We start from the raw sequence: 27943 nt of genomic DNA on the forward strand, positions 1-27943 counted from the left end.
GAGACAATTCTCTACTACCCAGCCCAGATCCCCGGTGTGGGCGATATAAGACGAGCTTTGAAGGAAAAAATCAAGAGTTGAGACTGTGTGCGGGCCGCATTCCGGATTAGTATAGGAGCCGATCGATTCCATATTCTAGCCATCGAGACTAACATTTTGCCTGCGATGCCGCGCCACGCAGCACGACACCCGGAGCGAAGCGAAAGGCTTCAGCGCTGTGTTACTGGTCACCGCTTGGACGACAGGGCTCTCGTTGTGTCGAGAGCCTGAATGGAATCAATTTTATTGTGACAATGTGGTTGTGAAGGCGAGTGAATGCACTGCTGCGCGACGAACTTCCATAAGTTCGACTTCTACAGCGTGGGACGACGCTTCTTCCTTTACACACGCAGGTACCAGTACGGCTATCCGCACAGATCACAGCCGCAGGAATCTCTTGAGATACAAACAACTTCCAGCTTACGCATCCTGTTGTCGTCAGTAGCTACCAAAGGAGATCGAAACGAAGCCAGAAAGTCACCACACCTTCATCATCGAAATGACTGGCCTGCGGCCCTGGTACTTTGTTATCAAGCCGTTCATGGGATTTTCCAACGAGATCACGCGACGAGACATCCATGAGACTATCCAGAGATACACACCCGAGAAGTACGATGCTCTGAGTTACATCCCAGAAGAGCTGTCAAGACCTTGGTTCGAAAACCACGATGCAATCAAGGTCCCCAGCACAATCTTCGACTGCTTCCCGCCCAAGCTGCTAGATTTCCTCCATTTTGCGATCTTCTATGCAAAGGGCGATCAAAAGGCTGTACACTCGGCCATCAACGAAGCATACAGAGAGCGCTTGAGACGGATACCAGGAGACACGGTTCTTGATACCGAACATGTCTTCCAGGCCGCGGCTATTGTGACACGGAAACTTGCGGAGGTGAATTTGGCGCGTGAGGCGCACAGGAAAGGCGAAGAGAATGTCCTGGCTGCTCTGAAGAAGGTCCTGCCTGCAAATGTGTCTCACAAGGGGATGTTGAAAGTCACGCCGGAGGAACTGTATATCATGGTTCAAAAGGCAGTGAGAGACCCTCAACAAGATGAAGGACTGGAGGGTGATGGCGTGATGCAACATGATGACGATCTTCGAGCTTCACTGCTAGACGCTGTCATTGCTGATTCTCACAGCCCGTCTCTCCGGAAATCTGTCCCCGGGTCAACATGGCCACCTGGAAGCTTCGCTGCCCCTTCTCGTACAACGGGTTATAGCGTCACATCGCCTCGAGAGCCACCCCCATTCCCAGCTGGTAATCCTGAACATGCAAAATACTCCCCTGTCCGTCCTCAAACCTCTCATTGGCCGCAAAACTCTCTTTCACCTGGCATCTTACCGAATGACATTGCCCCCACTGTCAAGCAGATCTGCGTGAAGAACACACATCAGCCTTCCATGAGCGCCGAAAGCGACGGAAAGCAGCCGTGCAGCCTGGCTTCATCCTCAGACATTATTCCGGATGCTTCTTCTCGCACTGATACAGCAGCAAGCAATGCTGTGACGGAACATCCGACATCAATGAAAGGGCGCAACGGACGGATAGAAGCAGGAGATGGCACGGTCAGTAACTCGACAAAGACTGTTGAGGATGCAAGGACCAAAGCGGCGGCCCCCAGCTCTGCACACGAAGACTCGGAAGCAACACACGCTTCTGCTTCTGATACCGCATTGGAGGCCAACGATACTTCTACTACCGTCCAGACTACCCATGTGACGATCAAAGCGACAGAGCACATCAAAGATCGGACAAGTACCTCTCATGCTGAACATGGCGCCAACGTTCACGATCAACCAATCTCACATTTCAGACGCAACAATCCCGCCTCGCACCCTGATGCAGTCAGCGGTACAGCTCCCGCAGATCTTTCTCCTCTTGGCGTATCAAGTATGCCAGAAACAGGAGAACCTGAATTGACGGACACAGCTGGAGAAAGCGACAGATCAATCAGTACCGCTGCTTCCGTTAAGAAGCGGAAGTTTTATTGAAGAGCATTTTGGAGGCCATGACAAGGTGGCAATGGGCTGACACTGCACGTGTTTGATAGCAAGACATGATCGACTGTTGATGGATGAGATCCGGTCTCGGTTGATTGATGGGCCACTTTGCTAGTGGCAAGGATGTCGGCAGGCCCAGAATCGTCGAGAGCGAGGTCTCGGGACAATGTGGGGATGACTGAGGATGTCTTGTCCTGATGAATGGTCCTCGTATCGACAGCTCTGAATTTGGCGCATGGCTTTATGCTTCGACTGAGTGTGGAAGAGGAGCGTAATCTTTATCCATGGCATTAACCTTGCCATACAACAGCGCACACTGACCGTAAGACTGCATTGAACCAGTCAACCACGAGACGCTACGTGGTCCACCAGATATAATCCTTGGGAGCAGCTCCAGCCCACGTTTCCTTTCGACTGGTTCTTCTTGATACCTATTTATGTGACGCCTTTGACGCGGGCTGGGACAACAAGATCGAGCCAAAGCAGAATATGCATTGAACATATGATCACCCGGTGAAAAGAAGCGGACTGGTGTGACGGTGTATGTATCTGCAGCTTGCGGCCGGTGTGGACCCAACTACGCATTGACTTCTTCACAGCATATTCACCTTTGCGTTTTCGGACAGCAAACGGCTCACCACCCGACTACTCGTTTCCTTCATGCCTTCCGAACAGCTCGCACGAATTACGAAAGCCCGGAGTGGTTCTATTTGCCGTCTTCCATACTATGATTAGTTTCGGACATAGATCATGGGGTTTTGCCCAGATTTTCCAAAGAATCATTCCTTTGACCAGCGTCCAATGTCCAAAAGATCGGTGTCGCTGGTTCCTGGCGGCATCGAATGCGAGTCGATTCGAGAAGGTATGTGAATCTCTATGGTTCTTTTCGTGTTCATCTAGCATCCTTAGCTAAGGTATGGCTTCTAACAGCATGTGAATTCAGGCTATGGAACGAGTGATCGAGGAAAATGCTCTGAGGCAACAGCAAATTCAAGCAAGAAGGAGGATGGGCAGTGAACGACGATCTAAATCAACATCAGCATCGATAGAGCAAGTGCTGAGGGAGATTCAGGAGTCTCAAGTGGTCATCACCATTGCGACCGATTGTCTCTGCAAATACTTTGCGACCAACAAGGATCGAACTAATGCCTTGGATTGTGACGAGTCGTGCATGGCCCCAAAGAGGCCAGTCCTGACGCGAAGTCTGCGGAAAGAGAGACATCTTGTACCTTATAGAATCACCCGACACTTCCATACAATGGCACTGCCACTTGTGATTCAAACCTGCCCTGTGTCATTGGAGATCATAGTGTCACACGTCGCAGCTAGCATGCATTCGAGTCTCTTCATTACCTCATGCTTACTGAGAGTCACTCGATGTTGTAGGGCGCGAGGCCTGCTCTCTCGGACAATTGCCGACATTAGGTGGCATTTGGGGGCATAATGCGTGATTCCAGGGTTTAGGCAGACGTTTGGGTAAAATCATTGATGGTGAATTTCGCAGTTGCGGCGTTTGTAATTGTTGGCGGCTAAACCCGCTTGGGTAAGGCGCTCTGGCGTGAAAGTCAGATCGTAATAAGGTAACCCACCTCACCTCACCTCATCTCACCAACCCCTCGTTAATGCCGCCCGAAAACCTACGACAGCAGACCGCTGCGTGAATAAGCGTACATCAGAGAATCGCGGAGAACCAAATACAGAGGATTGCCGCCTCTCCCTGTGGCGAATTGACGACAACGCTCACGAACTGGTGGCTACAAGCACAAAAAACAGCAGCCCTGCGAGAGTCAAATACGGAGGAATCGAATGTCTTGATCATGCAGTCATGGGTGCAGAAACTGAAAGATTTTTGCCTGCTAGAAGTAGGGCGGCAGTCTTCGATTTCACCGGCCCTTGCTCGTCAAAACTGCCACTTCCCCTCTCGTTCTCCAGCCATCTCACTTTCAATCCCCATAATGTTACGATCCGAGCTTTGTGGAAGTCTGTTCAAACCGCTGAACCAACAAAAGTTCTCGTTTCCAATAGCGCTGTCGATATAAGAAATCATCAACAAGAGCCACGCCCCGAACTGCTCTCTTGATTGATTAACGGCCACTCTGCTAGTAGCAGGTATCCTAACAGGCTTCAAGTTATCGAGCCCGTAGAAAGCGAGGTCTTAGGATATTACGGAAATAACTGAGGATGCCTTGTCCTGACGAACAATCCTCATATCGACAGCTCTGGAGCCTTCCAAGCACCTCCACTTGTCGTTTGCGTTCGGAAACCGCCAAGGGCCGGTGAAATTAAAGATTGCCGCCTCTCCTTGTGGGGAACTGACGACAACGCTCACAAACTAGCGGCTATAAGCACAAAAAGCAGCAGCCTTGCCGAGAATTAAATCGGAGGATTGCCGCCTCTCCCTGCGGTGAATTAATCACGACGGTGCGTTAACGACAATGCTCACGAACTGGTGGCTATAAGCACGCAAAGGAGCAGCCGTACGGAGAGCCATAACCGGGAGATGACCGCCTCTCCTTATGGCGAGTTGACGACAACGCTCACGAACTGGTAGCTACAAGCACAAAAAGCAGCCGCCTTGCGGAGAGTCAAAATACTCTTCAATCTCGCGGGCCCTTGCTCGTCGAAATTTCCATTCCCCCACTCCCCCACTTGTTTTCTAATCATCTCGCTTCCATCCGCGACACGCGCATTCACACCTCAACAACCATCACAGATGGACATCACTGGAGACAATGCTGAGGCGGTCGATGCAATGACCAATGTTGCCGTCGACAAGGACCATGAGAAGGACGACAAGGTGCTCGGTGTTTTCATTCCCAAGAACGTGGACAGCCGCACCTTGCCTTCGGCCGACGATCTTCGCAATGGCACCAAGGAACAGTACGGTGACTCCCTGCTTGTTGTTGTTGATCGAGAGGACGAGAAGAACTCTGGCGTTCGTGGTCAACCTCCATGCATCGCCTTCATCCGTATTGGCAAGAGCAGCGAGAAGGTCCTCCCGCTGCGCGACGATCCCCAGAAGCAGCTCGGCAGATTGGGTCATCCCGACGTTACTGTCGACTTTGACAGCACCAAGATCGCTCCAGGCCTTCGCATCGAGTTCAAGTTGTACGAGAGTGTAGCCATGGCCAAGGGCCAATTTCATATCGGCTCACTCGGCTTCTACTTTGGTGCTTTATGGGACCAGCAGCGACAGCGCGACTACTTCGGCATTGTTCCCGGCAGCTTCAAAGTCGTTTGCGACCCCGACGACCATTCCATGGACATCTCCTTCCGGTCGCAGGGTGCCGTGGTGTATAATTTTGATCCGCCAGATGGCCACGAGTTGACCGCAGCTGAGGCCCACCTGTACAAGCATTTGCAGCGTTTCGCCGACAACAAGGATGAGATCGAAATCAAGCTTCGGCTGTTACCTTTCCAGAAGGACATCGAGCGATTGATGTCTGATCGTGCAAAGGAGTTGAATCCTGAGAAGCAGCTTACCTCGCACATCCTCGCGCAGAGTTTCATGAGCACAGATCCCATCTCTCCCGTGCGCTTGCCAGCTTTCTGGCCTTACAAGAAGACGAAGAATTCCAGCACGGGCTCGCCGAGCGTGCCAATGCAGTGGGAGCAGACGCTGGATCGATGGGCCATCATCACTCGCGAGCCACATGCACCTTTCGTGGTTATGCCTGTCTATCCGAGGTTCTTGGACTGCCGACATGCGTCGTTGTCTCTCGGGTACGGCATGCTGAATGAATTCGAGGAGGCCAAGCGCAAGCTCCTTGCTATTGAGCACGGCGATCACGTCTGCAGTTACACTCTCATCGGCGAAGTTATTGTGATCTCGGTCAAGTTCTCGCACCCTCCCCGCATTGGATTCGGCGAGACAGAGCACTACAGTCTACCGACCGACACAACAATCGAGCTGGAGATCAAGACCGGTGACAGCGAGCAGAACGCAAAGGTCACCGGCGTCATCAGCGAGAACATTCTGGCGCAGTCGAATGCCGACATGACCGTTTTGGTTGGCCGCCGCGCTGACGTCGAATCTCTGCGCCACACCGCGAGCAAATTTCGTACGCACGGTACCTCTACTGGCAAGCACTACCGCTGCAAGCTCAAGGCGGACATCAGCGTGAACGTGATCCAGGCGCAGATTGACGCTATCAGCAAGGCTTACGATCCAATCCGTATCGACGGTTCAAAGGGCCGCCTCCTCGACTTGCTCTTGTTTGATGGCACTGCCCACAACAAGATGACGGATCCTTTCGAGTGTGTCGGCGATCCAGCCCTGAYGAAGAAGGCGAAGGAGGCCCTGATGAATCCATTCCCAAATGATCCAACGTTCGCCTGGTCGTCGTCTCAGATTGATGTCCTCGATGCCGCACAGGATCTCACCTGCTCAACAGAGATTGTTACCGGCTGTGGCGGTTCAGGCAAGACAATGATCCAACTCGTCAAGATCAACGTCACCACCGCCGTCCTGGGTCAATACGCCCTGGTCACTAGCGACAAGAACYCTGTGGTCAACGATCTTGCTCTGAAGCTGATCAAGATGTTTCCCGATCTCAATCCTGTTCGAGCATTCGCCAAGCATAAGTCGTTGGCGCAGCTGTCCGAGGAGCGATACCCCAAGAAAGAACAGAAGGACTCCAGCGCGACTGAGGAGGAGGCTGCACTCTACCAGCTGCTGTACGCCAAGTTCAACGCCCCTCAGGTGAAGCATCGCGATCGCGGTCTCGAGGATATTTCTGTTGAGGGTCACATTCAGAGCCTTCTCAACGGCAAGAAGAAGATCATGGCGCAACTCACGGATGGCGAGATCTCTCCAGGTGTACCAAAGCCGCATGAGGATTACCCCGCTCCACAAGACATGGTTGCTTTCTTCCGCGCTTTCCTCACAGATGTCGCGATTCACCCGCTTGGCGAGCGTGTCTCTGCGAGCAGTGCCAGCGAGGTCAAAGTCGAGACCTTGACAGCGGAGGAGAAGAAGACAGAGAACGAGCGTCTAAACCCCGAACAGAGACAGAAGGCCTTCGACGAGCGCCGCGCTGAGCAGGTCAAGCAGCACGCTGAGTGGAAGGAGCTGCCCACGTATTGGTCTCAAGACTACCTTCGACTTGTTCAGCAAGCTTTGGACTTCTTGCGCCAGTATGTCATTCGCAATGCCGACATCGTGCTCACTACGCTCAGCAACTGCGCATCCGAGGAGCTTCGCAAATTCTTTGCTCCTGACATSAAGCGCCGCATCTTCCACGAATCCGACGAGGCTTTCACTGCTGTTGAGGCGAACATCCTGATTGTCCTTACCATGATGAACTGCTCGGATAGAATCGTCTCCAACGCATTCTACGGCGACAGACAGCAGCTCGGCCCGACAATCCTGGGTCAAGCCAAGGACGCCAACACCAAGTCTCCTGGTCTGAATGAGCATGGTGGCCAGATCCGCGTGTCTCTCACGCAACGCCTGATCACTGCAGGCTTTCCCCTCCAGCATCTGACCGAGCAGAGCCGCATGTCATCACTCGTATTCGAGCCCTCGAACAAGTTCTTCTACGACAAGCGCATTACAACCCACCCCGGCATCAAATTCGACCTCCCCGACGGCTGGCTAGACCTCATGCGCAAGGTCCGCGGTGATGGGGAGGACGTGATCTTGACACCAGAGCAGCAGCGTCTTCTCTGGATCGAGGTGCCAGGTGATAACACACGTCGTACACYCACTGGCTCCAAGGGCAACTGGGCTACTTTCAATAAGGTTGTTTCCATGATCGTGGGCCCTTACCACGACCTTTTCGGCCACAAGATGAATGAGCTTGTCACCATCCACGTGCCATACACTCGTCAGCGCTTACTCTACGTTGATTTCCTTGCTGATCTCCGCGCGAAGCGCGGCTGGGAGCCCAAGGAGCTGCCACGTGTTGTCACCGTCGACAGCGCCATTGGGACTGAGTGCAAGTTCGCCATTATGGACCTCACAATCGACAGCATATCCCTTCGAGGCCAAGGCTTCCTCTCCGATGCTCGCCGCATGTGTGTCCTGATGACCCGTGCTATTCTGGCACTCACCATTGTCTCGGGCATGGCCTCCGAGAWCGAGCCAGATTATCGTTACCAGTACATCAAGGATGAGCTTACGGCAGTGGCACAGACCATCCAGGCCATCCAGTACAAGTTCAAGGATAAGAAGAAGCGTACAACGTTCGACAAGCACGGTCACGTGGTTCATGAGAAGGCGCTTCCGTTCTTTATCGCCCACTATCGAAAGGAGCAATGTGTCGTGCAGCCAGAAGTCGACAAGGACCTCRATATGCTCGACGCTCCGCGGGACCTTTGGGATCGCGTTGAGATTGAAGCCCTCAAGCGCTTCCAGTCTGACAACAACGCTAAGTTCAAGATCGCGAAGCATGGCAACCCCAATACGCCAGATACTCGCGTTCACGCCGATGACCTCCACGGATCTCTCACTTTGACTGACGAGCAGAAGGCCGCGATCCATGTGCTCATCAAGGCAGTCATTGTGGATGAAATTGCCACGACCAAGGCTGCAGCCGATCTCAACGAGCACCATTAGATGCTTGCTCAACAGGCTGAATACGGGAATGAGAACGAGGGTGGTGAAGCTGAGGAGGAAGCCGAAGACGAGAATGAGAACGATGGTGATGAGGCTGAGGAAGCCGAAGACGAGAATGAGAACGACCCTGACGACTGGTCGTGATGGTGGTGTTGCTTTCAGGTTGGCAACTCACACGCTGCATAGCAGCGTAGAGGAACACGACTAGAATGTGCGAGTGCAAGAATGGAAACGGTGTCGAGAGAATAACATACCAGCTTCTGTGAATGTGATTTGTCTAACAAGCCGCAAAAGATCACCACAATGCACCGGAATGCCGAGTGGCTAGGCTCGTGCCAGGCAATGCTTGATAATGTCATTGATTAACCACGAATGACTTGCACTGTAGGARAATGGTCGAGCTGTCATGTAGGCTGTAGAATGAGCTCTTGACAGTGTGTGCAAGTGAGCACTCAAGGTTGCTTCCATTCCAATGTTGGGTTTGGCGGACGCTTTGAGCAATAACAAGGGGCGCGGGCGCGGGCGCGGCGATGATATGAAGTGCCTCTATATACGCACAAAGAGCGAAAGCTTGAAGGTTGATTTCCGGAGCCGAGACGGCATCAACACTGTCATTCTCGTTATTACCATTCATACCGGCCACTCTTCACACCGGCTTCAACAGTGGCTTTCGGTTCTCATTTGCACAGCTGTCGATGGACAKAACAGCTCCCTCAACTACGCTCTCTGTTGAACGACGGCCCACTGCGCTAGTAGTAAAGGTTCTGATAGCTCCAGAGTTGTCTAGTCTGCAGAGAGCAAGGCCTTAAGACGTCATAAAGACGACCGAGAATGTCTTGTCTCGATGAAGAATCCTCATATCGACAGCTTTGGGGATCATCATGCATTCCACCTCTGATGGAAATGACAAGGTTAGTACCTGCGCACCTTCCAACCGGAACTGCTCTCGAGATGCAGGTTCCCGTCAAACGAATGACGGATTCCTCYGGCGACAGCGGCAGCAGCCTGGACAACCCACATGAACACCCTGCACCCCTGATGCTACCCCCGTCATCAAGAAGAGAGGCTGGCTCGAAAATTGTAGCAAACGGATCTGCTGGAGAGGTGGATTCTCTGCCTTTGTTCGATTGCCGCAGTGTAGACGGCGTACGATGCTATCGCCTATAGAGCGCCACAAGCCATCGCTGTCATTTCATGACAGCATTCGAAGCGGCAATGTCCCTTTCAAATAGAGATCGTTGGTGGTATGCCCGTCCCCGACCTGGATAGGTTGGCTTAGGTGGTTCCCAAAGACGAAACACTCCAACCCGGCGGAAAAGATTGTCAAAGATATCGCCGCGACGACAGCCGCACGCCCTCGCTCATTCACTGGCTCTGGCATCGCTTCATGATCCCTGCTCTAGTATATCGGGCCGCGCCCAGCGACGATACGCTGCTTTCGCCTTCCCTGGCGAGACCTGACATAAGCGCTGGCATGAGGTTTCTGCCCTCATTATTTTGGAATTTGGAAGCGGTCCTGAGACACATTCGTCTCGTTGATATCGTCAGCAACGGCCAGAGCTTTTGACCTCGCTGGCCACTCCAGCATGTTGTGTGTCTCACACTTGCAGAGAGGATACTGGCTCGATGTTCTCGTCCATTTCTTCGTCCGTTCGTCACAACTTTACCAAAATTGCATTGCATTGTTTCCCTTGGTGCTGCGATATACGAATTTCAGCGACGTACTGATGAACTTCCCGCGATATTACTGCCAAAGTTGAATCCTTGCAACACCGTAAACMTGACTCTACAATCATTGTTGATGAGAATCTAGGATTGAGAAAATACACTAACATGGTGATGGTACCGATAGCAGCGACGGTCCCAATTCCATGGAGCCACCCACTCAGGGGCAAGGTCCCATAAGGCCTGCTCCCTCCAAGAGCATCTTACCAGTGCTTCAGCAGAACGACAGTGCTCCCGGTGAAAGCCTACTGCCAGAGATTGTAAGCGATGTGTGCGAAGTATGATGGTGCCCACACTATATCATGCAACGACAGACTTCCCTTGGCCAAGACTGACGCAGATCGTACAGACAAGCACAGATGTACCGACGCGTTTGCCAGACCCGGAATCGTTGTCTTTCATGAGAGATGATGACTGCTCGCGCACCAGTAAAGCGAATGTGAAGGCCATCCAGGAGATTTCAGGCCTAGACTGGTCGACCTTCATCCCAAAAGATCTGATGGGTCCGCTAGGAGCCCGGTACGGAACAATCAGGAGGAGGAGTAGTGTTCGTCGCAGCTCTATGCCCGAATCAGACCTCTTTTACAACCAGCTTCCTGCAATGCTCTTGACCATGCTCTACACACTGGTCCATGCGGCATTCACCTTTGGCTACGACGCAGATGATATCCAGGAGTTCATCGGAAGCGCCCACAAAGCCCGATCATCCAGGGATAACCTCCTCCGAGCGGAGACCATGGTAGAGGCCATATTCCTCCTCTTTCAACGAAATGCCGAAACCGAGAGCTATAATAAGGGGTATGCTGCAGGCAAAAAAGACGGAGAGATGCGTATCTTTAAGAAGTTGGAGGAACATACCAATCCGGATGAGCTGTCCCAATTTTTGGAAGTCTGCGCTCAGCCAGACATGTGCGAAGGAGAAGGAGAAGGAGAAGAAGAACAAGAACAAGGGGAAAAGAGCGTCAGCGAGGCTGGAAAGCAGCAGACTCCAGAGTCGGAGGACGACGGCAGACCATGGCCTATCACACCGCTAAGCGTGAGGCCTCCTACATGCCCACCTAAGTTCTCGCTGCCGCAATACAACTGGGGCATCCGGCGTCAGCGTAGTCAGGAGGATGTCGGCGACGAGTCTCCTTCGAGTAGGAAAGTTAGTCGTCGGGAGTAGGTGTGGCCACTGCGGCATCAGTTGGCCAAGCGAAGAGCATGGTGGAAGTATTGCGCTCGGCGCTACGCGGTCATGATAATGACTCCGCCTCGACATGAAGACTGATGGCTCTTCCGTTGCGGCTGACCGTCGAACGAGGAACGCTCATTAAGAATGCTGTGGATTGAGTGGTTGTAATGACGAGTTGGAAACCATGTATCCAGTCAAGCTTCCTTTTGTATCTTGTCAATTTGTGCGTCTTCAGCGCGCGCAGGAGAGATAATTTCCAGTCGCGACAATCTGTATCAGAGTGTACCGCACCGTAGACGATATCCCTTTTCGATACCCTTGAATGAAAGGCCTTGGATTTATGGCAATTGAGCTCCAATGTTCAAGCCAAAAAAATCTATAGGACTTCAGAATACCGGTGCACGTACAAGTCCATGCCATGCGCTTTCGGGGTTTCACGCCGTTGTCCCTTTTCCCATCTAGCAGACTTGTAATCTCAGTGCCATTTAAGTAGACCCACACCATGAGCGACAACAACTGCAGGTGGATGCCTCCTTCGAAGGCTTGAAGACTGGTATTCCGGGCCGAATGGCATGCGAGGCACATCCTGTACGTCAAACGAGAGGCCCTCAATCTCCAGCACTTCTGGATCACGGGCCGTGGTCTTCCACGTCATTCGAGTAGCCCATAGGCTGGGCTGACCACCTGGCCCGTTGAACAGGAACTGGTACGTTGCTCACAGTTCCGCATGAACCGCAACTTTGTGAATTCTCGAAACTGACACCGCATGTAGTCTTCACCGCCACTGTGGAGGTTTTCGAAGTTGACGCTCGCCCCTTCCTCCTCGTATGATTGAGCATCACAGTACTCCGGCAGCTCATCATATCCAGCCTCAAAGCAAGCATGCCGATCTTGGAATCGTGAAACGTTCCGCCAATGTGAGAGGCCGCCAGTGCGGAGGATGGTTCTCGCCACAAACTCGAATATGAATTTGCGGTAGGTCATGCTTGCCCTACGCTCGACCCTAGCCACCATGGTCTTCTCGTTGCGAAAATGCTCCTTGTCAAAGTTGAGGTCGACACCATCCCACTGATGGCGCACGGTCATGCTACCAAAGCGGAAGATGTAAAAGCGGGCGCAAGCTATCGGGTCTGGATCCATGTGGGCAGATGGGGTAGCTTGCTCCTTGAAGGATGTATCGCGGGCAGGGCGATACGGGAGTGGCTGCATTGATTTCCACTGCTTCCGCTCGATCTCTGTGTTGTGCTCGTRTCCGGTTCTGCATGCTGCATTGATGAACGACCTCTGGAGTCTGATCTTGAAATGCTCGTTGCGCTCCTTGTGCGCGTCGTGGATACCCTTGAGGAAGTCGTCCATGTTGTGGTTTTGGAGTGTGATGATGTCTGATCAAGTGCAGATGTTCAGGTCGAAGAGCAAGAGAAAGGTGAATTCTTCGAAGAGCAAGAGAAAGATTACTTGAAGCAAGAGAAAGGTGAATTCCTCGAAGCAAGAGAAAGGTGCATTCCTCGACTGGCAGTGCAGTGATTCGATTTGAATTCTAAGAAGGTGTTTCACTCCAACGGCCAATAAGTTGAAGATTGCCGGCTCTCCTTGGAGTGGATCGACAACAGCCCACACGAACGGGGAGCTGAAAGCATAACAAGGAGCAGCCTTGCGGAGAGACAGATACGGAGGATCGAATGTCTCGTCGAAGAATGTCTTTTTAATCGTGCTGTCGTTATTGCAGGAAATACAAGAATTTTGCCTACTACAGGTAACATTAGGGCGACGACCTTCAATTTCACAGGGCCTTACTCACCGTTCCTCTCAAGTCTTACTATCCACCCATAGCATCTTATAAATGGTCGGTACCACTCTTCCTCTTCACCACAAGCCCGCAACGTACACAGCAAATGACATCTTGAGTAGCGATGTGAAGACAACCGTCGCGCGACGCCAGATGATCGAGGAGAAGGACAAGCKAATTCAGAACTCAGCCATCGGACTCAGCGCTCAAGACGGTACGGCGATCGGCAAGCTTCTCATCAATGTTGATGTCGTTTGCACAAAACAGGCGCCAAGACCTCGATGTTCTAAGCGAGAGCTCGGACCYAGCTACGGATCCTACTGAACCCCAATCCTAGGGCACAGCCTTCAGCAAGCCACTTCCCCCGAACTATACCACCTCAAGCGATGAAGGAGCCTATAGACGTAGAGAGCTCGATACTAGCGCGGTCCCATAATAGGCAGGATCATGCTAACAACACCGGTGAGTGGTGGCGCTGCCATGAGCATTCAAATTGAGACAAACGCGTGATGGCGGTATAAGAAGCCGCGCTCCCGCAGCAAACAACAAAGCAGTTTGTTTTCTTTGTACAACACGAAAAGTTCATCTTCCTCGAACATTGAACGTCCTCTTCAAGCATCTTTAGATCGCAGACTCGTTGTCAGACATTCAAAAATGTTCACCTCCACACTCGCCCTCACCGCCAGCTTGGCCATTGGTGCCTTTGCCCAGAACATCACTTCAGCAATGAGCTCTGCCGCGGTTACTCGAAGCGCTACATTGTCCGGTACCGGCTCAGCTCAGACCACTATYGCCGCTATCGTTGGAGAGGCAGGTGAATTGTAAGAAACGTACCCCTAACCGCTGCTTCAGAATACGTACTGACAAAATGCTAGATTGGAAGGAAGCATCATCGCCGCAGACGCCTGCGCGACCACCATGGCACTATCTTGTGGAGCAGACAGCTATCTTTGTGACAGCATCTCTGACGTGGTGGTATGTGCTCCCATAGCCCGATGAATAAAGAACCAAACGCTAAACTTTCGCAGTTCACGGTCACTCAGGGACCCGAAATCTACGAGATGGCCTACGAGACCAGCACAGCCGGCGGAAGACTCACCGTCTCGCAGAGCTGCGATCTCGATGGTCCAGTTGGAAGCTTCACCCGCGCGGTTTGCGAGTACTCATTCCTGGTCTCCGTGGCGGGGACACAGACCAAAGAGTCGTCCACCACGACCATCTTTGGCACACAGTCCGACTTTCAATATGCTCAGCTTCCCATCACTGCTGGTGCCGAGAAGCTACCTTCCGTATCCGCTGCCTGCACTGCCACTGCCGCAGCGGCCACYGATACTTCTTCTGGCGGCGCTGCAGCTCCTACTGGAATCAGAAGCGAGATCTACAAGGTCATGGTGCCTGTTGGTGCCGTACTGGCTGCTGGTGCTATGCTGTAGAGGGCATGTTGGATGGAGTCAATGACGAAAATTGTAATGCTTGCTTCTTGGTGTTTCATGAGCGCGAGATACCACTTTGAATGAGATCGGATTAATGTCACTCTTGGCTGCGAGGCCCCCTCAAATCTCGATGTGTCTGAGTCATTGAATGCAAGGATACAATGCTCGACAATACGCCCAAGGGCGAGGCTCATACCGCCACGAGTGATGTGAAGTTTGCTCGAGGGGATCATTCCTTTGTCCTTGCTAGTTTGTTCAAGCACGTCGAATGCAGTGCCGGATGACTTCCAATTATCACGCCGTATGGGCCATTACCTGCAAGATCGATACGTTCCAGTTCCCAATACACACTGTAGAACTGGTCGCGCGCACCAACCAACTCCACAGACGTACTATACACAAGCATACTACAGACGTATACAGACAGTGCTCYGACGCTTCAGAGTCATCGAAATAATAGCCTCCGTGCCTCGAGAGCAGCGAGTATGGAGAGCGAATGCGGGTTGGGAATGCCAAGACATTTTCATTCACTTACCACCTACCCCTCGATCTTCATGTGACGCGTGCCGCGTGACGCTTTGTTATGACTAGTGCGAATCCTCGAGACGATCACACACTCCCGATCCCGAACTATAAAAGTCCGACATCTCAAGCCCCATCTCAACCTCAACCACGACATCTTCGACAACAAACATCAACGAGCACCATCGGCCTTCAACGCCAACACACTCGCAACACCGTCAGGATGCCTGGCTTCCCTTCTTCTGAGCAGTTCAGCCTGTCCTTCCGTCCGAAAGGAGCCAACCAGTTAAACGGCACAACACCACAGTCCAACACCTTCGCGCACAGCAACTCAGATGCGCGGCCTACATCCGAACAGCATGTAGATCACGAGCAGGTGTTCCAAGATGTATCCTGGCTTGCAGCTCGACCCAGTGATCAGAGGACTCTCACAGATGAGATGGACCTTAAGGAAGCGAGACGGCTGATCTGTGTTGAACTCGCGAACGCCGCTGCGCGCGGTTACACACGCAGGGGCGCCAGGATCTCAAAGTGTCGCCGGAAGGAAAAGCTCGGCCGCGGTAGCCGACCGCGCAACGAACGATCCGATGGAGACGGCCTCGACGATCTAAACCGTCTCCTCTCGACAGTAACCTACGATCCTCACCCGAACGAGGGATTCGACGGAGATGGCCTCGACGACCTGAATCGTCCGATCACAACGACCGAGCAATCCGTGGATGGAATCGCCGGTGAGATGGACATTGAGTGGGGTGGCATGCGCGATGCCATAGCGACAGAGAATGAATGGACCAATGCGTCCGATGCTGAGCGCGCAGCCCTCGAGAAGGCCATACGCGCAGCCCGGAGTCATGGTGACTGGTTCTCCCGATTCGACCCACAAGCAGTCGAACAGCTTGCGCAAATCCAACAAGACCTTCTCCAGAATGACGCAAAGTACAGTCCATCTTCTCAAGTACAGGCTACATTGGACCCATCCCAACAAGAGCAGGGCATGTCGGCGTTCGGAGGCAGCGATGAAATTGCTGGAGCCGGCAATGCGATGGAAATTGACTGAACATGGCAGTGTAAACGTAGCACTGCAGAGTCGGTTGACGTGGAGCGGTGTGTGTTGATGACCCGATGACTTGATGATTGATGACTGATGATGGATCTTTGGCGTTTGACCGTGGTTTTTGACGTTGGTCCTGTGAATGATGTTGCTGAAAGTGAGCATGATACTCAAGAGTCGTAGTGGTTGCTGTGATCGCGTGTGGTTGACATCGATAACGTTGAAGTCTCCTGACCCTGCTGGCGGTGGATGGCCGACAGAAGTCCCTGATGACCATAGCTCGCTAGAACCGTATCTCCATGCCTCACTTTGTCAATTCCGTATGCTCAATAATAGTTGTAGATGATCGGCTGACCAGCTCGACCTCCCGACGGCGTCTCTCGTAGCGACCCAGGCAGCTGAAAGGCGCGAGGATAATGACCAACACAACACTTGCGCCTAAATAACCAGCGATGGCAAAGCTGATATAGTACCAATTTCCAGCGGTTGTATATCCAATCGTATAGTAATCCGATATGAAAACTACTATCGCTGCGCTAATGGTTCCGGCCTGGGTCAACCAAATGAGCAGATTGAAGAGCTTCGAGCTGTATAGTAGAGATCTTAGTTGACGTCGTTTATTTGCCCCGCTTGCTCGAGGCACGTCAAAGGTTGTCAGGAATTGCAGTAGGGGGAGGCCTGGATGACAGTTTCGCGAGAAGTTGTGCTGAGTTTCTTCATTTGATGAGTAGACTCGTTCATCATCCTCTTTCACGAGCCAGATATGTTCGGTGAGAGCGCCGATAGGTTGTATTAATAGGATGAGAGGCACAAGTTGTCCAAAGGTCAACATCTTTTCGTTTTCTTTCAAATTGGAGTCGTAAGATTGGACTAGGGCCCGCGGGACCAGGATCTGAAGCATTCCATAGATCAAACCGAGGAGCGACAGCCACAGACTTGCCGAGAAAGAGTCCAATGCTTCAATGGCCGCAGTGACGGGCAAGTATACAGCGAGGCACATCCTGAAAACCCATAGATCTACACGGCGACCTTTTCGCTGGATTCTTGAAGCCAGAGTAGCGAATCCGTGCTTCGTTAAGCGATCCAAAGGATCCCATGTCCATGCTGCGAAAGCTGAGTTCGCGGAGGGGAATATGCCACACACCTTCCAGATGTAACTCACGCCGAGAATGAAGAACGAGATTACTGCATCTGGGCTCACGCCATCGCCCCGAGAGGATCCCCAAAAACACAACGCTGGAGCGCCGAAAGAGGTCTTCTCGGAAGGTTCCCATTCGCTGAGAGGCAGAGGTGTCAGGATACCCCATTCAACACTGAGCGTTGGAACGAGTGATATGAAGAGCATGACCAGCAATGTCAACATTCCCACGAGTCTCCAAGCCATCACAGCTCGATGATGCTGTAGATAGGTCCCCAAGATTGTCAAAGCACTGAGATGAACACTCGAGCTCATCCAGGCCAGATAAATGATGATCTGGAAGTGATATACAGAAACATGGCCTGTGCGAAGTCCTTGGAATCCAGCTCCGAGAATTGCTATACCGGTCACGATCTGCTGGTCACTCAAAGCCAGGATGAATTTGCGAAGTGCCAGGTGCATGGTAGGATGCTTCTCGGCTCTGGATGGCACTCGAAACACCAGTCGGTCCATGGGTCGGAGTAGGCCATCATCGACCAGGCCGGTAGCGTACGCGACTATGACGGATATGAGTGTGACTGCTCGATGCGTCAGCCTGTTGGCCCTTTAGAAAGTCCCGTAGCAGAAAGACGACGGTGCTTACCTCCTGCGCTGAAGGTGAAGGCGATGATGACTCCTGGAGTAGTGATGAGCACGACACGCTGTGTGCAATACCCGTGACGATGACAGCTCACCTATCCCGGCGATGTCCGCATCGGGTTTCGTTGTGACTCCATCGTATATCTGCTCCCAGCAGTTCAGCGGCTGCTTCATCGCACCGAAAGAATTGGGGTGCTGGGGAGTTGAGTTCATGAGCTCCTCGTCATGGTCGGATCATTTGTCGCTCCCTTCACACGAATAAGTGAGCATCTCGGCAGATGAATGTCAAGAARCGGAATACGAGGGCCTGGTCAAGAGAGACTACCATTTTCACCGGCTTCGGCTGACATGGAAGTCTAATCCTCAATGAGACTTAACCGATAGCCGTCATAACAATAGTGGTGATCATTGTGTGAGACACGTTCGTGGTTTGGTAGCGAATGGCATACCGGTCAGTGGGTCGAATGGAGGGAGAGTTTGATATGGAGATCAAGGCCGGGGGAAGGTTGTTAGTTACGTGTGTCGATGGTTGGGGGATGTTTGTGCACAGTCGAGCTTGCACAAAATGCTTAGTGAGCGGCGCTACTGCAACTTTAGATTATTGTACGCATCAACATCCTCATCGATCGCCTGTTCCCATTGTGCTCGGAGATGAACCCAAACAGAGCAGCGACCTGGATCGCCTTCCGCTCTATAGTCAAGCGAACGCTTACGACCTCAACGCCGAAACGATATAGCCCAATATACCGCCAACAGAGCCTACGACAGAATCTCACCTCGACGGCAGTTCACAGTCGCAAGATACCTAAGAACCACTTCACTAGCACCAGCCGATTACGACTTGAGAATAAACAACCAGAAAGCAGCGCGATCAAAGGCAATGATGACCTGGAGAGGGATCCTACGAGCAAGAAGCGTAAAGCTGCTGCCAAAAGACCAAACTCCCTGCGAAAGGTAGCAGTTGAAGCTCAGAGATCCCAGCAAGGTCTAGTACGCGGGACTGGCAAGGGAAGACATCTCTCTCCTGGAGCAGAGACCAAGGACGTCTCTGCTTTTTGCGCAGCTGAGATCTACGATCTTGGTATCGCGAGAATTGAGCTAGAGAAGCTGGGCTATACGGCGGATCCGTTCAAAACAGGCTTGTTCCCTCAAGTCTTGCATGTTCAGAAACCGAGAAACACTGGAGCGAAAGAGAGCGGAGATGTATTTGTCTTTCCGAGCGGGTGTGCAGTATTTTGGAATGTCCAGGAACGCGTGGCGAGAGAGATTGTGACCAAAGTGTTGCCTGCTGCATCTGGAAATACTTCACTAGTAGCGGAGAAACTGGAAGAGGAGGAGATGGAGTATGTCGAAGATCCAAACAAAGAGACGAGCAGGATTATAGGAGACACGATTATCCTCGGCACAAAAGCTGCGTCCGAGAACCCAGACTCGAACGCGAATGCCAGCGTGGAATCCACTGGAGAAAGGGCGGAGGTGGACACAATTCTTGCCAAAATCGCATTCTCATCTGCGCTCAGCCGATCCACCAAACTCGCTGTGCTTGAGAACAGCCTCTCTGCATACTTTGCATCTACGCAATCAATCCCGCTCACTTTGGCTTCTGGAAAACCACTTCGCTTTACTAGAGCGGAGATCCTACAGAAGACAGGCGAACTGCTCTTGATCCGCGCTCAGCTCAACCTCTACTCCGAACTGACGGACAGCTTGCCTGACCTCTTCTGGGACTCGCCCCACGAGCYTGGACTGGAGGGATACTACGAGATGGTTGGCAGAGCTTTGGATGTTGGCGTTCGGATCCGTGGACTGAATGAGAAAATGGACTACGCGGGCGAGATCGCTGCGGTGCTTAGAGAGAGACTCTCGGAGAAGCAAGGATGGATGTTGGAGTGGATGATCATTGGGCTTATTTGCATTGAAGTGGGGTTTGGGGTGGTGCATCTTTGGCGAGAGGGAGAGATGGTCGGTGAACTGGAAGATGAGAGGCGAACTAGAGAGCTGTTGGAAATTTGGTTAGAGAGAGAGCTAAAGACGGAGAAGTGATGCGACTGATCCACCATCACCGTCGCCATCTTCACGGAGGACGAGATATGGCAGTCATACTTCTGCAACCTCGATGTTCATCAGAAATGACGACGTCACGGGCGCAGTCGGAGTCGAGATTCGCAAGGTACTCAGCCAAGACGACGACTTGCTGACCAATCACGACTCACTGTTCGTGTCATCATTCGGTCAATCACAAAGTATTTCGGGTTGGAACCTTGGAAACGATGTGCATAGGCTCATACTATTTGTAGCCTTCCCAGCATCCCTCCGACCTACCAGACTGCAAGTCATCAATGTTACTGCAGCCTCAGCCACTGGCGAGGTTAGCATTGGTGAGAATGCAATGTCAAGCATGGCACTGGTATCTGCTGTCGTGGACTTTAGACAGATCCGTGCCTCTACCGTGGACCGATTCGGGACGCATCCAGCGGGCAGAGTCACCTGCCACGCCGAGAGACCTCGACAATGCTCATCCCATTTACTCACTTCCCAGCATTCCAACATGCTGGAAGTTACGCCCGCTGTTCTGATGCAGGTCTCATCCATTCGAAGCCGTCGGACATACAGTGCCTCGAACCTTGAGCGGTGATCCCGGCTCCAGTTGAATATGTCTTCTGCAGAACCGGAGTAGATCTCTGCGTCAGGACAGCAAAATGGGTGGCGTCAACTCAAAAGACTTGACAGAGAACTACCTGGTCGAGAGTCAAAATGGAAGTGGAGTACATGACTAGGTTGTGCATGACGTTCAGGAACAAATGTCATTGTACAAAAGTGCTCTCCACGGCACTTTCTCCTCGGTCGGCGTCTGCACCCTTCTTTACTGCCTCTCATTTCTCTGATCATGGTATCGCATTTCCCTCGCTCCCAGCTCCATCCCGCCAGGTTCAAGGCCCGGTGAAATTGAAGATTGCCGCCCTACCTTACCTACACACGGCACCAAGAGATCTTCTGCTCTTTGAAACAATAACTGCACGAAAAGGGAGACCAATTACCTAAGATAATTACCTCTCCGCAAGGCTGCTTCTTTTTGTGCTTACGGCTACCTGTTAGCGAGCATTGTCGTCGATTGACTACAAGGAGAGCCGGCAATCTTCAGTTTTACCGGCCCGTGGTTATGCATCAGGACAATCTGGAGCAAAGATTGTGCCCTCGTTGCTTAATCGTCAACATGAGGTAGATCGCGAATTACTCGCAGCAAATATCTGGAGAAGTCGCCGCTGAAATGGTCATGGCAGATTTGCTTGGCAACAAAATTCATTGGATGTTCACCGTCAGCAGTTGCCCTCGGTGGCTATCGCTGACCTCTGGACGAGCTTGATAAAGTGAGTAGCCTCATACAGCATTTCTGTCCTTGGACCTACGTTTGGTTGGGGACAAAATGTCATGGGCGACCTTGTTCGTCCAATTTGAGACATCAGCTCCATCCGCCATGCTCTATGGGCATCGTAATGGTCACTAATCGGGCCGCAATACGATCATAGGAAGAGGTAGGTACCGGCTGTTTGCTGCATCAATGACCACTGGGCTCGCATGGCTTGACGCCTACCCAGGTGAGCGGGCACGGGATAGCCCCACCTCCTCCATCTACCTACCACGAAACACTCTCGGACTTGTTTTTTCGTTCCAAGAATTGAGCGAACGAAAATTCGACCATTCCTTGTGTGTTGCTTATCCTTTCATGCCAGATTGGTCTTATCAATCCCAAGTATGGGACTTCTGGAAGCCCAATCGGGCACGATCTTTGAACACATCATGACCGTATCATTTTCGAACGGTTGAAAAGCAGCCCGTCATGGCATTCCACATACTTGAGCGAGATAATTTCCGCCGCTGGCACAATCCTGCTCATCCAGAGTCCTCACAAGAAAGCCACCAAGATGGTRCTCACCCGATTTATTGCGGCAGCCGTATTACTCCATGTTGGCGCAGGACTTGGAGCAGTCCCTGGAAGACACCGACCCGACTCTGCCCTCTCAGCCCAACATGCCACCCAGGCGCTCGTCGCGGAAGTCGCTAGCACTAGTGCTACGGCTACGACTACCGCGCCTGCCTTGGTTGAAACAGACCAGCCAACCCGCACGACTTCGCAAGACAAGCACTCGAGCAAGAAGAGCAAAAGAGGAATTCTCACTCCCAGACAGCAGATGCACGAAGTCGAATTTCTACGGAAGTACCATAACAACGACGATTATGCCAAATGGTCAAGCGAACCCGATCACGGCAGAGGACCGGCATGGACCAAAGTCTTTCGAATGACACTGTATCAACATCCTAGTACGTAAACTCGTCCACCTAACATTGGGCTTGTCCATGTTCCGAATCAAGGCTGTCGATATGGAGATTATTCGTCGAGACAGGATACCCCAGCTTCGATAGCATGTGCTAATACAATACGCAGACAAGACTCTTTTGGATCGTGGAATCGGCCTGGGAAAGGCGTGGTCAGCGGATGACAATGGCTTCATCAGCGATCGAAGCCATGATCTTATGAAATTGACCAACAGGGAGAAGCAGAAACTCGGCCTCTTGCCAAAGCTTAACAGGAGACTCCGTTCGTATACACCAGTATTGCGATTGGATGAACGAAGCTGATTCTTGGAAGCCCCTCGAATGAACCATGCAGAAGACCCCACGGTGACAGTGGAACCTCTCCCCGAGGAAACAGCAAAACCGATTGCACTGCCATGGTCCATGGTATTGGAAAAGGTCAAATCGAAGCAAAAGCCCAAGACTGCCACCACTTCCGCGCCCTCCTCGATTGTTACCGTTGACGGGGTCAAATTATCCGTTCTCTCGGGGGCACAATCCGCAACTCCGCCAAATCAAGATCGTTCGCTCGTCACCGTAGACGGAAAGACACTCGCCATTGTCACTACAGACGCGCCCAAAGCTTCGTCCACGACCTCGGCAAAAGCTACATCGGGTCACTCAGCGCGAGATGCATTACCCTTCATCGTAGCACAATCCTTATGGGTTGCGAACTCATCTCTCTCTGCAGTGTCGAAAAGAGGCGCGGTCTTACCACAGCTCGCCACGMTGGTGGAAGAGTTCTCAAGTAATGCCGTCGGAAAAGTCATCATCAAAGCAGTATCGTTGTCTGTCCGAGCCGGAGATTTCACCATCCAGGAATCCATACCTGTGGTCAAACTGTTTTCAGCGATGTTTCGTGGTGTTCCAATAGATGTAGGGGATGCAGCTGAGGTGTACGGTGATTGGCTGGTAGATCAGCTACCATTGTATCAGGAAGCAATGGAAGTAGAAGGAAAGACCATGATGGAGATATTGGAGGGAACGCTCGAGGAGATGGGTGACGAGGAGGTGGTAGCCGCCATCGCCGAAGCCGGAGAAGCCGCCGAAGCTGCCGCCGCCGAAGCCGCCGCCGCCGAAGCCGCCGCCGCCGCCGCCGCGAACGCAGCTCCTCTTGTCCCCATCGAAGGCTCTGCGTTCATCGTCGACGCAGTTGCAGAAGCGGCATTAGAGGCCGCAGGAGAAGGTATTGGAGCTACTATTGGTGGCGAGGCCATCGGAGAAGGGATTGCCATTGGTGTGGGCGAGGCAGCCGCTGAGGGACTGGGCCTTGCTGTGGGCGAAGCTGCTGCAGGAGCAGTTGTGGGCGAAATTGCCGCAGGAGCAGCTGTTGATGCTGCAGTTGCGGCGACAGAGGCGACAATCTTTGCAGGAGAAGCCGCCGCTCTCGCTCCGTTGCAAGTCGTTCCTGTTATAGGCCAAGTGCTTGCTGGTGTTGTTTTGTTCGCGACGGTATGTATTGCATCTCCTCCCGCAAGGGTCAGTCCTAATATCTGGCCGTAGGTTCTCACCGAACTCCTGATCCACCTCCTCCACCACAGTGAGTCTTGGCGATTTGATCATGTTAATCGGCGAACCGATCGAGCTAACTGAAACTTAGAGCCTCAGCACCCAGCTAATCCCGGCGGCAAACTCCATTTCGCTTGGTAAGAGATCGGAATGTCTAATGATTGTCTGCAGCAGCAGACTATGCTCAGCCATCGCTGACCAAATGCTCGCACTTTTAGGGACTGGAATGGCATCCCATACCAGTACGATGACCTGCACCCAAAACTAGAGCAAGGAGAACCTCCAGAAACCACTCCGCCCCCCACAGGCTGTGATACATTCGACATGGACGACCTTGAACGAAGGGGCTGGACAACTACACAGTGAGTTTCGAATCAGTGGGGACGGTCGTGAAGGGCTGTACCATGGCCCCCTTATAGGCAAATTCGTAGACTGAGCTGAACATGCTGACTGAAATTCGTCTAGGTATGCCTTGGCGCCTTGCAGCACATGGTTGGCGAAAGAATGTTCTCGAGAGTGGTACGAAGCATGGAGGCCAAATCTCGGGAGACATGATCGTCGGAACCCCGTCTACTGCTTTGAGACCGTTGATTTCAAGACCAAAGAAAAACACGCTGATGAATACACTAGCGCATATGAAGAATGGAAAAAAGTCGCTGATTCTGGTCAATCTTTTAGCCAATACGCTGGCCATGAGCTCGCTCAGCTGGAGCAGTGCCTGGGGCCTACTAACAATGACAAAGAGTCGATGGTCGATAAGAAGCGTTGCCGCAAGAAGTTTCTCCCCACGATGAAACATCACAACATCGAGAACGCGGATTGCGGTTCGAAGGAAGAATGCGCAAAGCAGACTGCGAAATGGATCTATCGAACGACAGGGTGGCCAAAGGGATGCAAGCATAATGAGGCCTCATGTTGGGAGTGATGAACACGGGAAGAGTTCCCCTGAGTTAAAGGAAACAACGGAGTGGAATGAAAGATGGAATGCGTGATGGGACGGGTCTAATGTTCAACCATGAGATTGACGAGGGATGACTAGCACATCGAAGCCTCAGGCTTCCGGAAAAGTTCATGGTTTGCGAGAATACTAAGACGAACGTAGACAAGGCAATAGAATACGTACACAATGATAATGACAACGACGCATATAACATCACTTCCTTGCGATGATGCCGTAGGAACATTTCTTGCTTCAGCTTGGCAGCCCTCGCATCGACGTGCAAGGGCCGGTGAAAGCTGCCTCTCCTTGTGATGGATCGACGACATCGCTCGCTAACGAGTAGCTATGAGCACAAAAAGAAGCAGCCTCGTGGAGGTCCAGACGTCTTATTCATACTGTTTGCAAAGAGCAGAAGATCTTTTAGTGCTGTAGGAGGTGAAAAGGGCACTTTAAATTCTACCGGGCCCTCCTGAGCTTCCTATCCAACAACATCTCGAAACCCACTTCACCGCTCGAAAACATCTCCCACACTTCCAACTTCTTCTCCTTCACATCCCATCCCATCCCATCAGACTTCAACACGAAACCCAATCTCACATCCCCGCGTCCCACAGTCTTCATCAACATACGTCAGTTCTCATGTCGGTGGGGAAAAAACCCGATATAGACACCACTACCACCCATCAAAAGTTCAAAACTGCGCCATCCCCAGGATCTTCCCCCTGGGGTTGTCTCGGATAAACCAAAAACAATGCCTGTCAGACAGAGCAGGGATGTTGATTAAACATGGGACCGATAAGGGTTCCGTCTTGTAATCTGCGCTGGGGTGATGTCAGATCTTTACGGAAACGTCACATGTCTGGATACATCTAAGTATCAATGTACCTCCTACCGTAATGTCTGTCTCTTGCTTCACCGCTTACATGTCCGTAATTGTGATGATCCGGGGAGATAGATGGGATGTGCGTGTTCCTCTCCCTTGGGACTGTGAGATTCGTTGATCATGCACGAAAATGTAGGCGGTCACGCGAAGAGCAGGTGGGAGATTCTTTTTTCAGGCCGTTAAGTTCCATAGCATTCGTGCCTCGCTGTCTTGTTCAGACGTTGTAGCTTCACTACATTCTATGCYCACCTAGCGCCTCAATAGCTCTGTAAATCCCAACGCCATCCCATCCCACCCTATCCCATCCCATTCCATCGTTCCCATCCCACTCGTGACAAAAGTGAGGTATCCGTAAGTTCATCCCATGCAGCCAGACTCCCGTATCAAATTATGCATCATCGCTCGTCGCATCAAATTTCTCCAAATTTCTCCAAATTTCTCCCTCACGCAACTGCAGCGATCGGAATGCTAGTGACCAAATCTGTTGTCGAAGTGCACGCTTTTTGAGGTTCCGGTATTCGCTCGCTGACTTGTCCAACAGCCCTGGTCACTCTGTCCTTCGAATGCGAATCTCCATTCGGCAACTCCCACATTCTCTCAAACGCCGGGGCATCTGATTCTTCATGACAGGAACAGCTCCTGACATTTTCATACATTGACGCTACCAGGTCGCTCTCCTTGCCCTTGACAGCTCGCTCCAGGCAATCATGATCTGGAGATCCCGCAGAATAATCAATCAAGAAGTCTTCATCGTAATCATCGTCTGAGGAATCGTCCGAGTCGAGTTCTGGCGGTTGAGGTCTTGATGCGCCTGAAGGGAAGCGGGATAGTGATAGGTCATCACCTGCGTCTTCGTCGTCGATGAGCTCTTCGTATTCGTCGAGTTCGGATTCCAAGTAGGTTTCTTGCAAGTGTGAAGGTTCCTGTATTGTTTGGCCGGCAGAAGGTTTGTGTTGGAATGTGTGATCAATGTTTGCCGATTTCCTGCGGCGGTCCTCGTGGATGTCGTGTTCAATTTTGACGATCCGGAGTCTCAACGACTCATAATGCATCAGGTGGCCAACGACAAATCGAAGGTTGCGATCTGGTCGGCTGGCTTCGATATTTAGTCGACATTGAGCTGTGTGTGCCAGATGGTAGGCCTCCTTGAGAGACATTCTTCGAAATGGTGGTGTTGTGTAAAGGAAGAAAAGGTTGATTCTCTTTGCAAGATAAAACAATCAGCCTGTCACTCGATTCAACCGGCGCYGATGATATCGCCGAGCCTAGTAATAGTACACCGCTCGGGTTTTGCAGGTAATTCGCCAAGGAACGCGTGATGAGATTGCCGAATGAGGCGAGTCAGAGATCAGAGTTTTACGGCGTTGCAAGCTAGGTCTGTTTCRGGATGTTGCAGGCTTGCTGTCAGCTTTGCGCATGTGAAGCGTGTTTGGATGTGTGCGTGGTTGTTATCGGGTCATCATCGAAGAAAAGATGCAGACCATGCCGGGGTCGATCGATCATAAGAAGGTGAGATGATTGCTCATTACAAGAGATGCTTACGGACCATCTTGCGTGATACTCCGTACCTCAACTTGGCACACATCTGCTGCTTACAGTATCAAAGTGGGGATGATCCCGCTTTGTCCTCGATTCACCGCGATGGAGAGGCCGTGAAAGAAGTTTTTTTCCTTCGATGCTCCCGGCGATGCGAGCGGCGTAATTTTGGCTGGAATGCTGGACTTTTCGCCGCTTGCACACACCACCGCTGCCTTCGCTTCCGGAAGTTGGAAGACACGGACATGGATGTGCTCTTCCAGTGGTGAATCGATGATAGCTTTTGGGCGACGCGGCGCGGAACGATGGTCTGCACGATCCGATGGAAGGCAGGCGCTCAGCTTCCAAGGCGGGCACTCCCGAACTACCTTACCCGACCTTCAACCGGCGGGGTTAACGAGGCAAGCAGCCCCCGACGGGGACCTTCACATGACAGGACCGCCGCTGGAGTCCAAGGGTGGACAGAGCGTGAGGCAAGGTAGCACCAAGATAGCAATTCCTCGATGTTCGCCGCCTTACATCGTCATATCGCTGCCCAAAGTGACCAGCCAGGCCTTCTACCAAGTTTGTTGCAATTTCCCTCGCCCTGTAAGGTAGCCCATCTATTGCCCAGCTACAAGCAGAGCAAGCAGAGCAAGCAAAGCAAATAGAAGGAAC

The 27943-nt window shown here is 52.1% G+C and overlaps 10 protein-coding genes; 7 read left to right on the plus strand and 3 right to left on the minus strand.

The window, feature by feature from the left end:
* Window positions 1–538: 538 nt before the first annotated feature.
* Window positions 539–2029, plus strand: RCC_09130 (uncharacterized protein; the record flags this gene model as incomplete). The annotated part of the gene is made up of 1 exon (XM_023774372.1): window positions 539–2029. One exon carries the CDS (start codon window positions 539–541, stop codon window positions 2027–2029), a length of 1491 nt encoding a protein of 496 aa, XP_023630140.1.
* Window positions 2030–4751: 2722 nt separating this feature from the next.
* RCC_09131 (uncharacterized protein) lies at window positions 4752–8597 on the plus strand (the record flags this gene model as incomplete). Its single annotated transcript, XM_023774373.1, has 1 exon — window positions 4752–8597. The coding sequence occupies one exon, from the start codon at window positions 4752–4754 to the stop codon at window positions 8595–8597; it is 3846 nt and encodes a 1281-aa protein (XP_023630141.1).
* Window positions 8598–10468: 1871 nt separating this feature from the next.
* On the plus strand, window positions 10469–11487 carry RCC_09132 (uncharacterized protein; the record flags this gene model as incomplete). XM_023774374.1 has 2 exons in its annotated part: window positions 10469–10582; window positions 10672–11487. The coding sequence occupies 2 exons, from the start codon at window positions 10469–10471 to the stop codon at window positions 11485–11487; spliced, it is 930 nt and encodes a 309-aa protein (XP_023630142.1).
* Window positions 11488–12147: 660 nt separating this feature from the next.
* RCC_09133 (uncharacterized protein) lies at window positions 12148–12852 on the minus strand (the record flags this gene model as incomplete). Its single annotated transcript, XM_023774375.1, has 1 exon — window positions 12148–12852. One exon carries the CDS (start codon window positions 12850–12852, stop codon window positions 12148–12150), a length of 705 nt encoding a protein of 234 aa, XP_023630143.1.
* A 1084-nt stretch (window positions 12853–13936) lies between these two features.
* Window positions 13937–14715, plus strand: RCC_09134 (uncharacterized protein; the record flags this gene model as incomplete). XM_023774376.1 has 3 exons in its annotated part: window positions 13937–14103; window positions 14158–14257; window positions 14311–14715. The coding sequence occupies 3 exons, from the start codon at window positions 13937–13939 to the stop codon at window positions 14713–14715; spliced, it is 672 nt and encodes a 223-aa protein (XP_023630144.1).
* Window positions 14716–15460: 745 nt separating this feature from the next.
* On the plus strand, window positions 15461–16294 carry RCC_09135 (uncharacterized protein; the record flags this gene model as incomplete). The annotated part of the gene is made up of 1 exon (XM_023774377.1): window positions 15461–16294. One exon carries the CDS (start codon window positions 15461–15463, stop codon window positions 16292–16294), a length of 834 nt encoding a protein of 277 aa, XP_023630145.1.
* Window positions 16295–16592: 298 nt separating this feature from the next.
* On the minus strand, window positions 16593–18278 carry RCC_09136 (uncharacterized protein; the record flags this gene model as incomplete). XM_023774378.1 has 3 exons in its annotated part: window positions 16593–18004; window positions 18070–18102; window positions 18161–18278. 3 exons carry the CDS (start codon window positions 18276–18278, stop codon window positions 16593–16595), a joined length of 1563 nt encoding a protein of 520 aa, XP_023630146.1.
* A 438-nt stretch (window positions 18279–18716) lies between these two features.
* On the plus strand, window positions 18717–20108 carry RCC_09137 (related to YagE family protein; the record flags this gene model as incomplete). Its single annotated transcript, XM_023774379.1, has 1 exon — window positions 18717–20108. One exon carries the CDS (start codon window positions 18717–18719, stop codon window positions 20106–20108), a length of 1392 nt encoding a protein of 463 aa, XP_023630147.1.
* A 1880-nt stretch (window positions 20109–21988) lies between these two features.
* On the plus strand, window positions 21989–24852 carry RCC_09138 (uncharacterized protein; the record flags this gene model as incomplete). XM_023774380.1 has 7 exons in its annotated part: window positions 21989–22385; window positions 22510–22662; window positions 22714–23870; window positions 23922–23958; window positions 24019–24064; window positions 24146–24289; window positions 24393–24852. 7 exons carry the CDS (start codon window positions 21989–21991, stop codon window positions 24850–24852), a joined length of 2394 nt encoding a protein of 797 aa, XP_023630148.1.
* A 1341-nt stretch (window positions 24853–26193) lies between these two features.
* RCC_09139 (uncharacterized protein) lies at window positions 26194–26907 on the minus strand (the record flags this gene model as incomplete). The annotated part of the gene is made up of 1 exon (XM_023774381.1): window positions 26194–26907. The coding sequence occupies one exon, from the start codon at window positions 26905–26907 to the stop codon at window positions 26194–26196; it is 714 nt and encodes a 237-aa protein (XP_023630149.1).
* Window positions 26908–27943: the final 1036 nt, after the last annotated feature.

Source organism: Ramularia collo-cygni, assembly GCF_900074925.1.
Source record: "Ramularia collo-cygni strain URUG2 genome assembly, contig: RCC_scaffold16, whole genome shotgun sequence".
Taxonomy (NCBI): Eukaryota; Fungi; Ascomycota; class Dothideomycetes; order Mycosphaerellales; family Mycosphaerellaceae; genus Ramularia; species Ramularia collo-cygni.